Here is a 12727-nt window from a genome sequence, read left to right as displayed (position 1 = left end):
AGGCCTTTATGAATTAGAGAGAGAGGAAGGTGGTGTGGGTAACATGGCTGTGGTTATCACACGGCTGAACAGGGAGATTAGGCATGGCTCTGTCTTTCCTCTCAACTCCTGACATCTGGTCCTGCTTTCTAAAACCTGTCACACATACAGTTACTAACTAAATAAAGGTTCAATAAAAAATAAAATAAAAATAATAAATGTACTAACTAGAGATAAAGGTAGCTATGTGTTGTATCTGGTTGTATCTATTGTGTGTGAGGAAGAGAGTTGAATTGTCTAGTCATTCCATGTGCTGGACAGATGGTATTTTATTGATACCGTATAACAAACCTTTATGAACTCTTAAGTCACTCCTCTGGCCAATCGGTGACATTCATTGATCAATTCAGAATCTACGTTTCAGAACCTGTAGACACTGCTGCTAGAGGTCTGTTTCAGATCCTGTAGACACTGCTGCTAGAGGTCTGTTTCAGATCCTGTAGACACTGCTGCTAGAGGTCTGTTTCAGATCCTGTAGACACTGCTGCTAGAGGTCTGTTTCAGATCCTGTAGACACTGCTGCTAGAGGTCTGTTTCAGATCCTGTAGACACTGCTGCTAGAGGTCTGTTTCAGATCCTGTAGACACTGCTGCTAGAGGTCTGTTTCAGATCCTGTAGACACTGCTGCTAGAGGTCTGTTTCAGATCCTGTAGACACTGCTGCTAGAGGTCTGTTTCAGATCCTGTAGACACTGCTGCTAGAGGTCTGTTTCAGATCCCGTAGACACTGCTGCGAGAGGTCTATTCCCTTTGGTGTGGGCCCATACACATTTAGAAAAAAAAGTGCTATCTATAACCTAAAAGGCTTTGAAGAACTCTTGTTGGTTCCAGGTAGAACAGTTTTGGGTTTCCACAGAGAGTTCTACATGGAACCCAAAATGGTTTTACATGGAACCAAAAAGCGTTATACTTGGAACCAAAAGGGTTCTACCTAGAACCAACAAGAGTTCTTTAAAGCCTTCTAGGTTCTAGATAGTATCAAAAAGGGTTCTCCTATGGGGACAGCCAAATAACCCTTTTGCAATCCTTTTTTCTAAGAATGCAGGACTCGGGTCAAACATAGTGCACTATATAGGGAATAGGGTGTCATTTGGGACACACCCCTAGAGTTTCAGAAGTTCTTCAGAAGAGTAGGTTACAGCACAACACAGCATAGTACAGTACAGTTGAGTAGTACACTACAGTTGATTACAGCATAGTACAGTACAGTTGATTACAGCATAGTACAGTACAGTTGATTACAGCATAGTACAGTACAATTGAGTAGTACACTACAGTTGATTACAGCATAGTACACTACAGTTGATTACAGCATAGTACACTACAGTTGATTACAGCATAGTACACTACAGTTGATTACAGCATAGTACACTACAGTTGATTACAGCATAGTACACTACAGTTGATTACAGCATAGTACAGTACAGTTGATTACAGCATAGTACAGTATAATTGAGTAGTACACTACAGTTGATTACAGCATAGTACAGTACAGTTGATTACAGCATAGTACAGTAGAATTGAGTAGTACACTACAGTTGATTACAGCATAGTACACTACAGTTGATTACAGCATAGTACACTACAGTTGATTACAGCATAGTACAGTACAGTTGATTACAGCATAGTACAGTAGAATTGATTAGTACAGTACAGTTGATTACAGCATAGTACACTACAGTTGATTAGTACAGTACAGTTGATTACAGCATAGTACACTACAGTTGATTACAGCATAGTACAGTACAATTGAGTAGTACACTACAGTTGATTACAGCATAGTACACTACAGTTGATTAGTACAGTACAGTTGATTACAGCATAGTACACTACAGTTGATTAGTACAGTACAGTTGATTACAGCATAGTACACTACAGTTGATTACAGCATAGTACAGTAGAATTGAGTAGTACACTACAGTTGATTACAGCATAGTACAGTACAGTTGATTACAGCATAGTACACTACAGTTGATTAGTACAGTACAGTTGATTACAGCATAGTACAGTAGAATTGAGTAGTACACTACAGTTGATTACAGCATAGTACACTACAGTTGATTACAGCATAGTACAGTACAATTGAGTAGTACACTACAATTGATTACAGCATAGTACAGTACAGTTGATTACAGCATAGTACACTACAGTTGATTAGTACAGTACAGTTGATTACAGCATAGTACAGTACAGTTGATTACATCATAGTACATTACAGTTGAGTAGTACACTACAGTTGATTACAGCATAGTACAGTACAGTTGATTACATCATAGTACATTACAGTTGAGTAGTACACTACAGTTGATTACAGCATAGTACACTACAGTTGATTAGTACAGTACAGTTGATTACAGCATAGTACAGTACAGTTGATTACATCATAGTACACTACAGTTGATTAGTACAGTACAGTTGATTACAGCATAGTACAGTACAGTTGATTACATCATAGTACATTACAGTTGAGTAGTACACTACAGTTGATTACAGCATAGTACACTACAGTTGAGTAGTACACTACAGTTGATTACAGCATAGTACAGTACAATTGAGTAGTACAGTCCAGTTGATTACAGCATAGTACACTACAGTTGATTACAGCATAGTACAGTACAATTGAGTAGTACACTACAGTTGATTACAGCAAAGTACAGTACAGTTGATTACAGCATAGTACAGTACAGTTGATTACATCATAGTACATTACAGTTGAGTAGTACACTACAGTTGATTACAGCATAGTACACTACAGTTGAGTAGTACACTACAGTTGATTACAGCATAGTACAGTACAATTGAGTAGTACAGTCCAGTTGATTACAGCATAGTACACTACAGTTGATTACAGCATAGTACACTACAGTTGATTACAGCATAGTACAGTACAGTTGATTACAGCATAGTACACTACAGTTGAGTAGTACACTACAGTTGATTACAGCATAGTACACTACAGTTGATTACAGCATAGTACACTACAGTTGATTACAGCATAGTACACTACAGTTGAGTAGTACACTACAGTTGATTACAGCATAGTACACTACAGTTGATTACAGCATAGTAAACTACAGTTGATTACAGCATAGTACACTACAGTTGATTACAGCATAGTACACTACAGTTGAGTAGTACACTACAGTTGATTACAGCATAGTACACTACAGTTGATTACAGCATAGTACACTACAGTTGATTACAGCATAGTACAGTACAGTTGAGTAGTACACTACAGTTGATTACAGCAAAGTACAGGACAGTTGATTAGTACAGTACAGTTGATTACAGCATAGTACACTACAGTTGATTACAGCATAGTACATTACAGTTGAGTAGTACAGTCCAGTTAATTACAGCATAGTACACTACAGTTGATTACAGCATAGTACACTACAGTTGATTACAGCATAGTACATTACAGTTGAGTAGTACAGTCCAGTTGATTACAGCATAGTACAGTCTAGTTGAGTAGTACACTACAGTTGATTACAGCATAGTACACTTCAGTTGAGTAGTACACTACAGTTGATTACAGCATAGTACTGCCTAGTAGAGTACATTGAGTAAGGAAGGAAGGGACCATGTCACATGGCCTGTTGAAGTCAGACAACGTGTTCCTCTGTAGCTCAGGCCAAGCTCGCTGTAGTGATGATGTGATCCGTGTTGGATTCTGGGGATCCGACTGTTTCTCCCTGTGTTTATCACTGGTTTCCATGATGACTGAGTGTCTGGCTGTTGGCCCAGGTGGACTGTTGTGGTTACATTAGAAGGCGTGGTATCGTTTGCGTCCCTTTACATTTTTGGGGGATAAGTTTAATTCGTTGCTTGCTAGAGAGTCTGTGGTGACATCACCAATGATGACTTCAGCGTAGCGAGGGAGGCCCACGCAGTCTGATTGGCTGAGGGCCAAAACCATTACATCATCACATCGCAACCTGGCCCCTTCTGTGGCGCATGTCTCTCCTTACGCTCAATCTATTACTTTCCCCCTCTCTTTTCTTTCCCCTCTCTTTTCTTTCCCCCTCTCTTTTCTTTCCCCCTCTCTTTTCTTTCCCCTCTCTTTTCTTTCCCCCTCTCTTTTCCCTCTCTTTTCTTTCCCCTCTCTTTTCTTTCCCCCTCTCTTTTCTTTCCTTTCTCTTTTTTTCCCCCCTCTCTTTTCTTTCCCCTCTCTTTTCTTTCCCCTCTCTTTTCTTTCCCCCTCTCTTTTCTTTCCCCCTCTCTTTTCTTTCCCCTCTCCTTTCTTTCCCCCTCTCTTTTCTTTCCCCCTCTCTTTTCTTTCCCCTCTCGTTTCTTTCCCCCTCTCTTTTCTTTCCCCCTCTCTTTTCTTTCCCCCTCTCTTTTCTTTCCTCCTCTCTTTTCTTTCCCCCTCTCTTTTCTTTCCCCCTCTCTTTTCTTTCCTTTCTCTTTTCTTTCCCCCTCTCTTTTCTTTCCCCCTCTCTTTTCTTTCCCCCTCTCTTTTCTTCCCTCCTCTCTTTTCTTTCCCCCTCTCTTTTCTTTCCTTTCTCTTTTCTTTCCCCCTCTCTTTTCTTTCCCCCTCTCTTTTCTTTCCTCCTCTCTTTTCTTTCCTCCTCTTTTCTTTCCCCCTCTCTTTTCTTTCCCCTCTCTTTTCTTTCCCCCTCTCTTTTCTTTCCCCCTCTCTTTTCTTCCCCTCTCCTTTCTTTCCCCCTCTCTTTTCTTTCCCCCTCTCTTTTCTTTCCCCTCTCTTTTCTTTCCCCCTCTCTTTTCTTTCCCCCTCTCTTTTCTTTCCCCCTCTCTTTTCTTTCCTCCTCTCTTTTCTTTCCCCCTCTCTTTTCTTTCCCCCTCTCTTTTCTTTCCTTTCTCTTTTCTTTCCCCCTCTCTTTTCTTTCCCCCTCTCTTTTCTTCCCTCCTCTCTTTTCTTTCCCCCTCTCTTTTCTTTCCTTTCTCTTTTCTTTCCCCCTCTCTTTTCTTTCCCCCTCTTTTTTCTTTCCTCCTCTCTTTTCTTTCCTCCTCTTTTCTTTCCCCCTCTCTTTTCTTTCCCCTCTCTTTTCTTTCCTCCTCTCTTTTCTTTCCCCCTCTCTTTTCTTTCCTCCTATACTTTCCATCTTTCTCTGTCTCTATGTCACTCTTTCACTCTTTCATTGAACCTCCATCTCTCATTCTATGGCTTTATCTCACCATACTTTCCATCTCTTTCTATGGCTTTATCTCACCATACTTTCCATCTCTTTCTATGACTTTATCTCACCATACTTTCCATCTCTTTCTATGTCTTTATCTCACCATACTTTCCATCTCTTTCTATGACTATCTCACCATACTTTCCATCTCTTTCTATGGCTTTATCTCACCATACTTTCCATCTCTTTCTGGCTTTATCTCACCATACTTTCCATCTCTTTCTATGACTTTATCTCACCATACTTTCCATCTCTTTCTATGGCTTTATCTCACCATACTTTCCATCTCTTTCTATGACTTTATCTCACCATACTTTCCATCTCTTTCTATGGCTTTATCTCACCATACTTTCCATCTCTTTCTGACTTTATCTCACCATACTTTCCATCTCTTTCTATGACTTTATCTCACCATACTTTCCATCTCTTTCTATGTCTTTATCTCACCATACTTTCCATCTCTTTCTATGGCTTTATCTCACCATACTTTCCATCTCTTTCTATGACTTTATCTCACCATACTTTCCATCTCTTTCTATGTCTTTATCTCACCATACTTTCCATCTCTTTCTATAGCTTTATCTCACCATACTTTCCATCTCTTTCTATGACTTTATCTCACCATACTTTCCATCTCTTTCTATGTCTTTATCTCACCATACTTTCCATCTCTTTCTATGACTTTATCTCACCATACTTTCCATCTCTTTCTATGGCTTTATCTCACCATACTTTCCATCTCTTTCTGGCTTTATCTCACCATACTTTCCATCTCTTTCTATGACTTTATCTCACCATACTTTCCATCTCTTTCTATGGCTTTATCTCACCATACTTTCCATCTCTTTCTATGACTTTATCTCACCATACTTTCCATCTCTTTCTATGGCTTTATCTCACCATACTTTCCATCTCTTTCTGACTTTATCTCACCATACTTTCCATCTCTTTCTATGACTTTATCTCACCATACTTTCCATCTCTTTCTATGTCTTTATCTCACCATACTTTCCATCTCTTTCTATGGCTTTATCTCACCATACTTTCCATCTCTTTCTATGACTTTATCTCACCATACTTTCCATCTCTTTCTATGTCTTTATCTCACCATACTTTCCATCTCTTTCTATAGCTTTATCTCACCATACTTTCCATCTCTTTCTATGGCTTTATCTCACCATACTTTCCATCTCTTTCTGACTTTATCTCACCATACTTTCCATCTCTTTCTATGTCTTTATCTCACCATACTTTCCATCTCTTTCTATGACTTTATCTCACCATACTTTCCATCTCTTTCTATGACTTTATCTCACCATACTTTCCATCTCTTTCTATGGCTTTATCTCACCATACTTTCCATCTCTTTCTATGTCTTTATCTCACCATACTTTCCATCTCTTTCTATGACTTTATCTCACCATACTTTCCATCTCTTTCTATGACTTTATCTCACCATACTTTCCATCTCTTTCTATAGCTTTATCTCACCATACTTTCCATCTCTTTCTATGACTTTATCTCACCATACTTTCCATCTCTTTCTATGACTTTGTCTCACCATACTTTCCATCTCTTTCTATAGCTTTATCTCACCATACTTTCCATCTCTTTCTATAGCTTTATCTCACCATACTTTCCATCTCTTTCTATGTCTTTATCTCACCATACTTTCCATCTCTTTCTATGACTTTATCTCACCATACTTTCCATCTCTTTCTATAGCTTTATCTCACCATACTTTCCATCTCTTTCTATGACTTTATCTCACCATACTTTCCATCTCTTTCTTAGCTCTTATTGAAGGTTCTTCCTTTAATTCTCAATCTCTTTCTCCTCTCAGTCTCTCTATTATCCCCTCTGTCTATCACTCTCCCCCATGTCTCTCTCTTTATTTGATCCCTGATCTGAGACCAGTGTAGAAGCTTGTTACTGAGGTTCACTGATATCTGACTCCTATTTCTCCTGATCTCAGACCAGTCCCTGGGCCCCTCTCCTCCCTACTGCACCTGAGGAACAACAGACAGAGACAGCCCCTGGCTGCCTCCATGCCTGGCACCCTGCCAGACCCAGACATGCAGGGAGCATCTGCCCAGCACATGTCTGTGAGTACATACAACTTTACTTACACTGTCCTTCTTTTACATAACGGGCCTATAGCCTTGCTTGAGAAATACCTATTGCTTGTTAGATTGGTATTACCACGTCCTAATATTATATTGTTATTATCTAATAATTGAAGAATACCCCGTTTGGAGTTTGAAACGTTGTCCTTTTCTCACACTTTCTCAAACTTTGGGCCGACCATGTTTCTAATTGATGCTTTCCTCTTTGATCCAGAACCTGAGAAAGGTTTTTCATGGATGTGCGCATTTCACCCTTTATCATTATTATCTTGTAATTACCTCCTTGTTTCTTCGGATCTGATTGAAACGAGCGAGCATTTACCGGCTGCACATATTTCAATAGATGTTTCCAAGGTTGAATTGTGTAGAAATAAATTGGTTTTTGTTCCTCAGATGGAAAGACAGATGTCTATGGGATCCAGTATGATGAGCGTCCAAGGTCCCCTCCACAACACTTCCTGCTCTTCACCTCAGGTACCGACCAATCAGAATACCTTTTCATGGTACCCACCAATGAAGGTGGGTACATTCATATATTCATATACATGAACATTCATATAATGTTCATGTTTCTACATGGGTCTCTATGGTGACAGAGATTAGAGGAGCTGTTATAAAGACTCTATTTCTTTCAAATAAAATATGTAGGCTACTAACCATGCACACTCTCTCTCTCTCTGTGGGAACCCATTCGCCATCTGTCTCTGTCTGTCTCTGTCTGTCTGTCTCTGTCTCTGTCTCTGTCTTTGTCTCTCTCTCTGTGGGAACCCATTCACCCTCTGTCTCTGTTTGTCTCTGTTTGTCTCTGTCTCTGTTTGTCTCTGTTTGTCTCTGTCTCTGTTTGTCTCTGTCTGTCTCTGTCTCTCTCTCTCTCTCTCTCTCTGTGGGAACCCATTCACCCTCTGCCTGTCTGTCTGTCTGTCTGTCTGTCTGTCTGTCTGTCTGTCTGTCTGTCTGTCTGTCTCTCTGTCTCTCTGTCTCTCTCTCTCTCTCTCTGTCTCTCTCTCTCTCTCTCTCTCAATTCAATTCAATTCAATTCAATTTCAATGTCAATTTAAGGGCATTATTGGCATGGGAAACATATGTTAACATTGCCAAAGCAAGTGAAGTAGATAATAAACAAAAGTGAAATAAACAATAAAAATGAACATTAAACATTACACTCACAAAAGTTCCAAAAAAATAAAGACATCAAATGTCATATTATGTGCAAATAGTTAAAGTACAAACGGGAAAATAAATAAACAGAAATAAACATCTTCACTGGTTGCCCTTTTCTTGTGGCAACTGGTCACACATCTTGCTGCTGTGATGTCACACTGTGGTATTTCACCCAGAAGATATGGGAGTTTATCAAAATTGGGTTTATCTCTCGCTGTGGGGCCTCACTCTCTCTCACTCTCACTCTCACTCTCTCTCTCTCTCTCTCTCTCTCTCTCTCTCTCTCTCTCTCTCTCTCTCTCTCTCTCTCTCTCTCTCTCTCTCTCTCTCTCTCTCTCTCTCTCTCTCTCTCTATAGTTCTCTCTCTCTCTCTTTCTAGTTCTTTCTCTCTCTCTTTCTAGTTATCTCTCTCTTCCTCTCTCCCTCTCTCCCTCTCTCTGGGGCCCCATTCACCCTCTGGCTAATCTCATTCCTCCCAGGCTGAAAGAGAGAGGAACGGCAGTGTAACTCTACACCTTTACACACACTAGTCCCGACCAGAGAAAATCACACTTTACATGTTCTCCCTTTATCCCTCTATCCCTTTATCCCTCTAATTCACTCAAAAGTTCTCTCTCTCTCACATACTCTTTCTCTCTCCATTTTACTTGACCTTTCTTCACTAGTTCACCTTTTCTTTGTTTTTAAATGCTATCATGGACAATTTGCTCCAAGTGAAATCCAGTATTATGCCTTAAACACACACACACAAAACACTTCTGCAATTTTATCAAGCATCAGATTCTCCAAGACACACCCCAGCCACACACACGCACAATACACACACACACACACACACACACACACACACACACACACACACACACACACACACACACACACACACACACACACACACACACACACACACACACACACACACACACACACACACACACACACGCTCACACACACACAGGAAATAACCTCATGTGCTCACCCTGTGCTTGGGGACCACATGGGATCATTTTTCTGAGCTACATAGGTCTGTGGTTAACATTTGACCCACAGCCCGGGGTTGGTTGGTCTTTGTGCTGTAGCCTACTCTCCTCTGACTAGCAGCTCTTTCTATGGACTCGGATCTATACCTGTTTTGAATTGAGGAGTTTCGCTTGTCTTGGAATCATGGAAAAATGACTTGAATGACTTCAAATATACAGAATAGTGTTCTGTTGCTGTGCTAGTCCAATGGCTCAGCAGATTAGACAACGAAGACTTGTGACTTAGTCATTGTATGGTTGGCTCTGTTCTAGAGTTAGCTCTGTTCTAGTTAAATAGTGAAGCCTTCAGCGAGGGAAAGAGAGTTGACAGTATGTATGCTCCAAGTGGCACCTTACTCAATGTACAGCATAGTGAGAGCACTATGAGCCCTGGTCAAAGTAGGGCACTACAAACACGTTCTATGTGTGGGAGCAGTGATGGATATCTGTTTGACTCTGTCACATGAGGTAGAGTGCAGTACGGCATGCTTTCAGGGTGATCAGCCAAATATCAACCTGTAATGTACCAGTACAGAACTGTGACAGAATCATAGAGTTCACAGTGTTACAGGGTTTCTATGTACTAAACAGAACTCCTTTACTCCTACACTGTCACTGTCGAGTGTGTGCATGTGTGTGTGTGTGTGTGTGTGTGTGTGTGTGTGTGTGTGTGTGTGTGTGTGTGTGTGTGTGTGTGTGTGTGTGTGAGAGAGAGAGAGAGAGAGAGAGAGAGAGAGAGAGAGAGAGGAAAGTGTCAGAGAGAGAGAGAGAGAAGAAAGAGTCTGAGAGAGAGAGAGCGAGAGAGAGAGAGAAAGAGAGAGAGAGAGAGAGAGAGAGAGAGAGAGAGAGAGAGAAAGAGAGAGAGAGAGAAAGAGAAAAAGAGAGAGAGAAAGAGAGAGAAAGAGAGAGAGAGAGAGAGAAAAACAGAGTGAGAGGAAAGAGAGAGTGAGAGGAAAGAGAGAGCGAGAGAGGAAAGAGGGGGTGTCTGGAGAGAGAGAGAGAGAGAGAGAGAGAGAGAGAGAGAGAGAGAGAGAGAGAGAGAGAGAGAGAGAGAAAGGAGAGAGCAAGAGTTTATGTGAGAGAGAGAGAAAGAAAGAGAGGAAAGAGGGGGAAAAGAGAGTGTGTCTGTCAGACAGAAAGAGATAGACCGTGTCTGTGTGGTTGGCTGGTAGAACTGGCACAGACAGCTACATGACCTCATTGCTGGCAGTGGCACTCTCTAAAGCCCTGTTTATACCTGGTTCTACAGTAACATGCATCCTTTGTCTTGATCTTGTCCACATTCTGATTGTGCCTACATTTTCAGACAGCTGTAGACGATTAAAAGACACATTGTGATCTGATTGTGATCAGATTTTCCTGACCACCTCAGGAGGTAGTCAGGCACAGATTGTGTCTGGATATCTTAAAAGTGTAGACAGATCCGGACAGTGAAAACGTTTAAATCATCATTATCCCGCCTTCTAAAATCATTGAGAGGTGGCACCATTAACTTATGGCATCAATGTGTCTTAAAATAAATAAATATTATTCTGAAAGACTAATATGTGGACACAAGACTAACATAGGCACAGTCAGAATGTAGACAAGATCAGGACAAGGGACGCATGTTAGCACCATGTATAAACTAGGCTTAAATGTCCTCCCTTTTTTTCATTGGTGATTGGAGCGGAAAAAATAAACTACTTCTCTTAAAGAAATATTGCATAACCGAGAGTGATAGTAATGTTGGGAGTGCGGTGATGTCATGCCCCAGAAACACTCTCTGTTTGTGTCCCAAATGGCACCATACTCCTTACAAATGCACTACTTTTGACCAGAGCCTGTAGGGAATAGGTGCCTTGCTGAGTGTGAGAGAACAGAGAAATCACTGCTCGAGCTGTGCAGTGTTGGCAATGTGTTAGCAGACTTCTTATATAGTTCACCTATTATTTATATTCTATCAGAAGTCATGTACAAGTCATATGCAGTACTATGAGGTGATATGCAAGTGATACACTGTTAACTTAGTATATGAAGTGATATACTGGCAACTTAACTTAAGATATGAAGAGATATACTGTCAATTTAACTTAAGATATCTAGTGATATACTGTCAATTTAACTTAAGATATGAAGAGATATACTGTCAACTTAAGATATGAAGAGATATACTGTCAACTTAACTTAAGATATGAAGAGATATACTGTCAACTTAACTTAAGATATCTAGTGATATACTGTCAACTTAACTGAAGATATCTAGTGATATACTGTCAACTTAACTTAAGATATCTAGTGATATACTGTCAACTTAACTTAAGATATCTAGTGATATTGTATCGGTTTCTCTCCTCCTCTTCGTCTGAAGAGGAGGAGTAGGGATCAGACCAAAATGCAGCGGGTTTTGAAAACATAATGATTTATTAAACGACGAACACGAAAAAACACTTGGAATGATTACAAAATAACAAAACGAACGTAGACAGACCTGAACTAGAGAACTTACATAAAACACAAAGAACGCACGAACAGGTACAGACTACAAACAAAACGCTACAGTCCCGTGTGGTACGAACATACATACAGACACGGAAGACAACCACCCACAAACAAACAGTGAAACCAGCCTACCTTAATATGGTTCTCAATCAGAGGAAACGTCAAACACCTGCCTCTAATTGAGAACCATATCAGGCAACGCATTAAACCCAACATAGAAACACAACACATAGAATGCCCACCCCAACTCACGCCCTGACCAACTAAACACATACAAAACAACAGAAAACAGGTCAGGAACGTGACAGATATACTGGCAACTTAACTTAAGATATGAAGAGATATACTGTCAATTTAACTTAAGATATCTAGTGATATACTCTCAACTTAACTTAAGATATCTAGTGATATACTGTCAATTTAACTTAAGATATGAAGAGATATACTGTCAACTTAACTTAAGATATGAAGAGATATACTGGCAACTTAACTTAAGATATCTAGTGATATACTGTCAATTTAGCTTAAGATATCTAGTGATGTACTGTCAATTTAACTTAAGATATGAAGAGATGTACTGTCAATTTAACTTAAGATATCTAATGATATACTGTCAATTTAACTTAAGATATCAAGTGATGCCTCCCGGGTGGCGCAGTGTTCTAAGGCGATGTTGTTCCACCAGAGATTCTAGGTTCGAACCCAGGTTCTGTCACAGCCGGCCGCGACCGGGAGGTCCATGGGGCGACGTACAATTGATG

General features: G+C 40.2%; 1 protein-coding gene across 1 annotated transcript in view; it reads left to right on the top strand.

The window, feature by feature from the left end:
- The window catches only part of LOC129830891 (cyclic AMP-responsive element-binding protein 5-like), a gene marked incomplete in the record, with an annotated part of 31879 nt that overhangs the window by 12672 nt on the left and 6480 nt on the right, over positions 1-12727 (top strand). Inside the window, 2 exon segments of the mRNA XM_055893713.1 lie at positions 7155-7284; positions 7699-7779. Coding sequence (XP_055749688.1) covers positions 7155-7284; positions 7699-7779 — 211 coding nt within the window.

This window comes from Salvelinus fontinalis, chromosome 32 (assembly GCF_029448725.1).
Source record: "Salvelinus fontinalis isolate EN_2023a chromosome 32, ASM2944872v1, whole genome shotgun sequence".
NCBI classification, from domain to species: domain Eukaryota; kingdom Metazoa; phylum Chordata; class Actinopteri; order Salmoniformes; family Salmonidae; genus Salvelinus; species Salvelinus fontinalis.
Note: the sequence above shows the minus strand (reverse complement) of the source record. Positions and strands in the feature narration are given on the sequence as shown.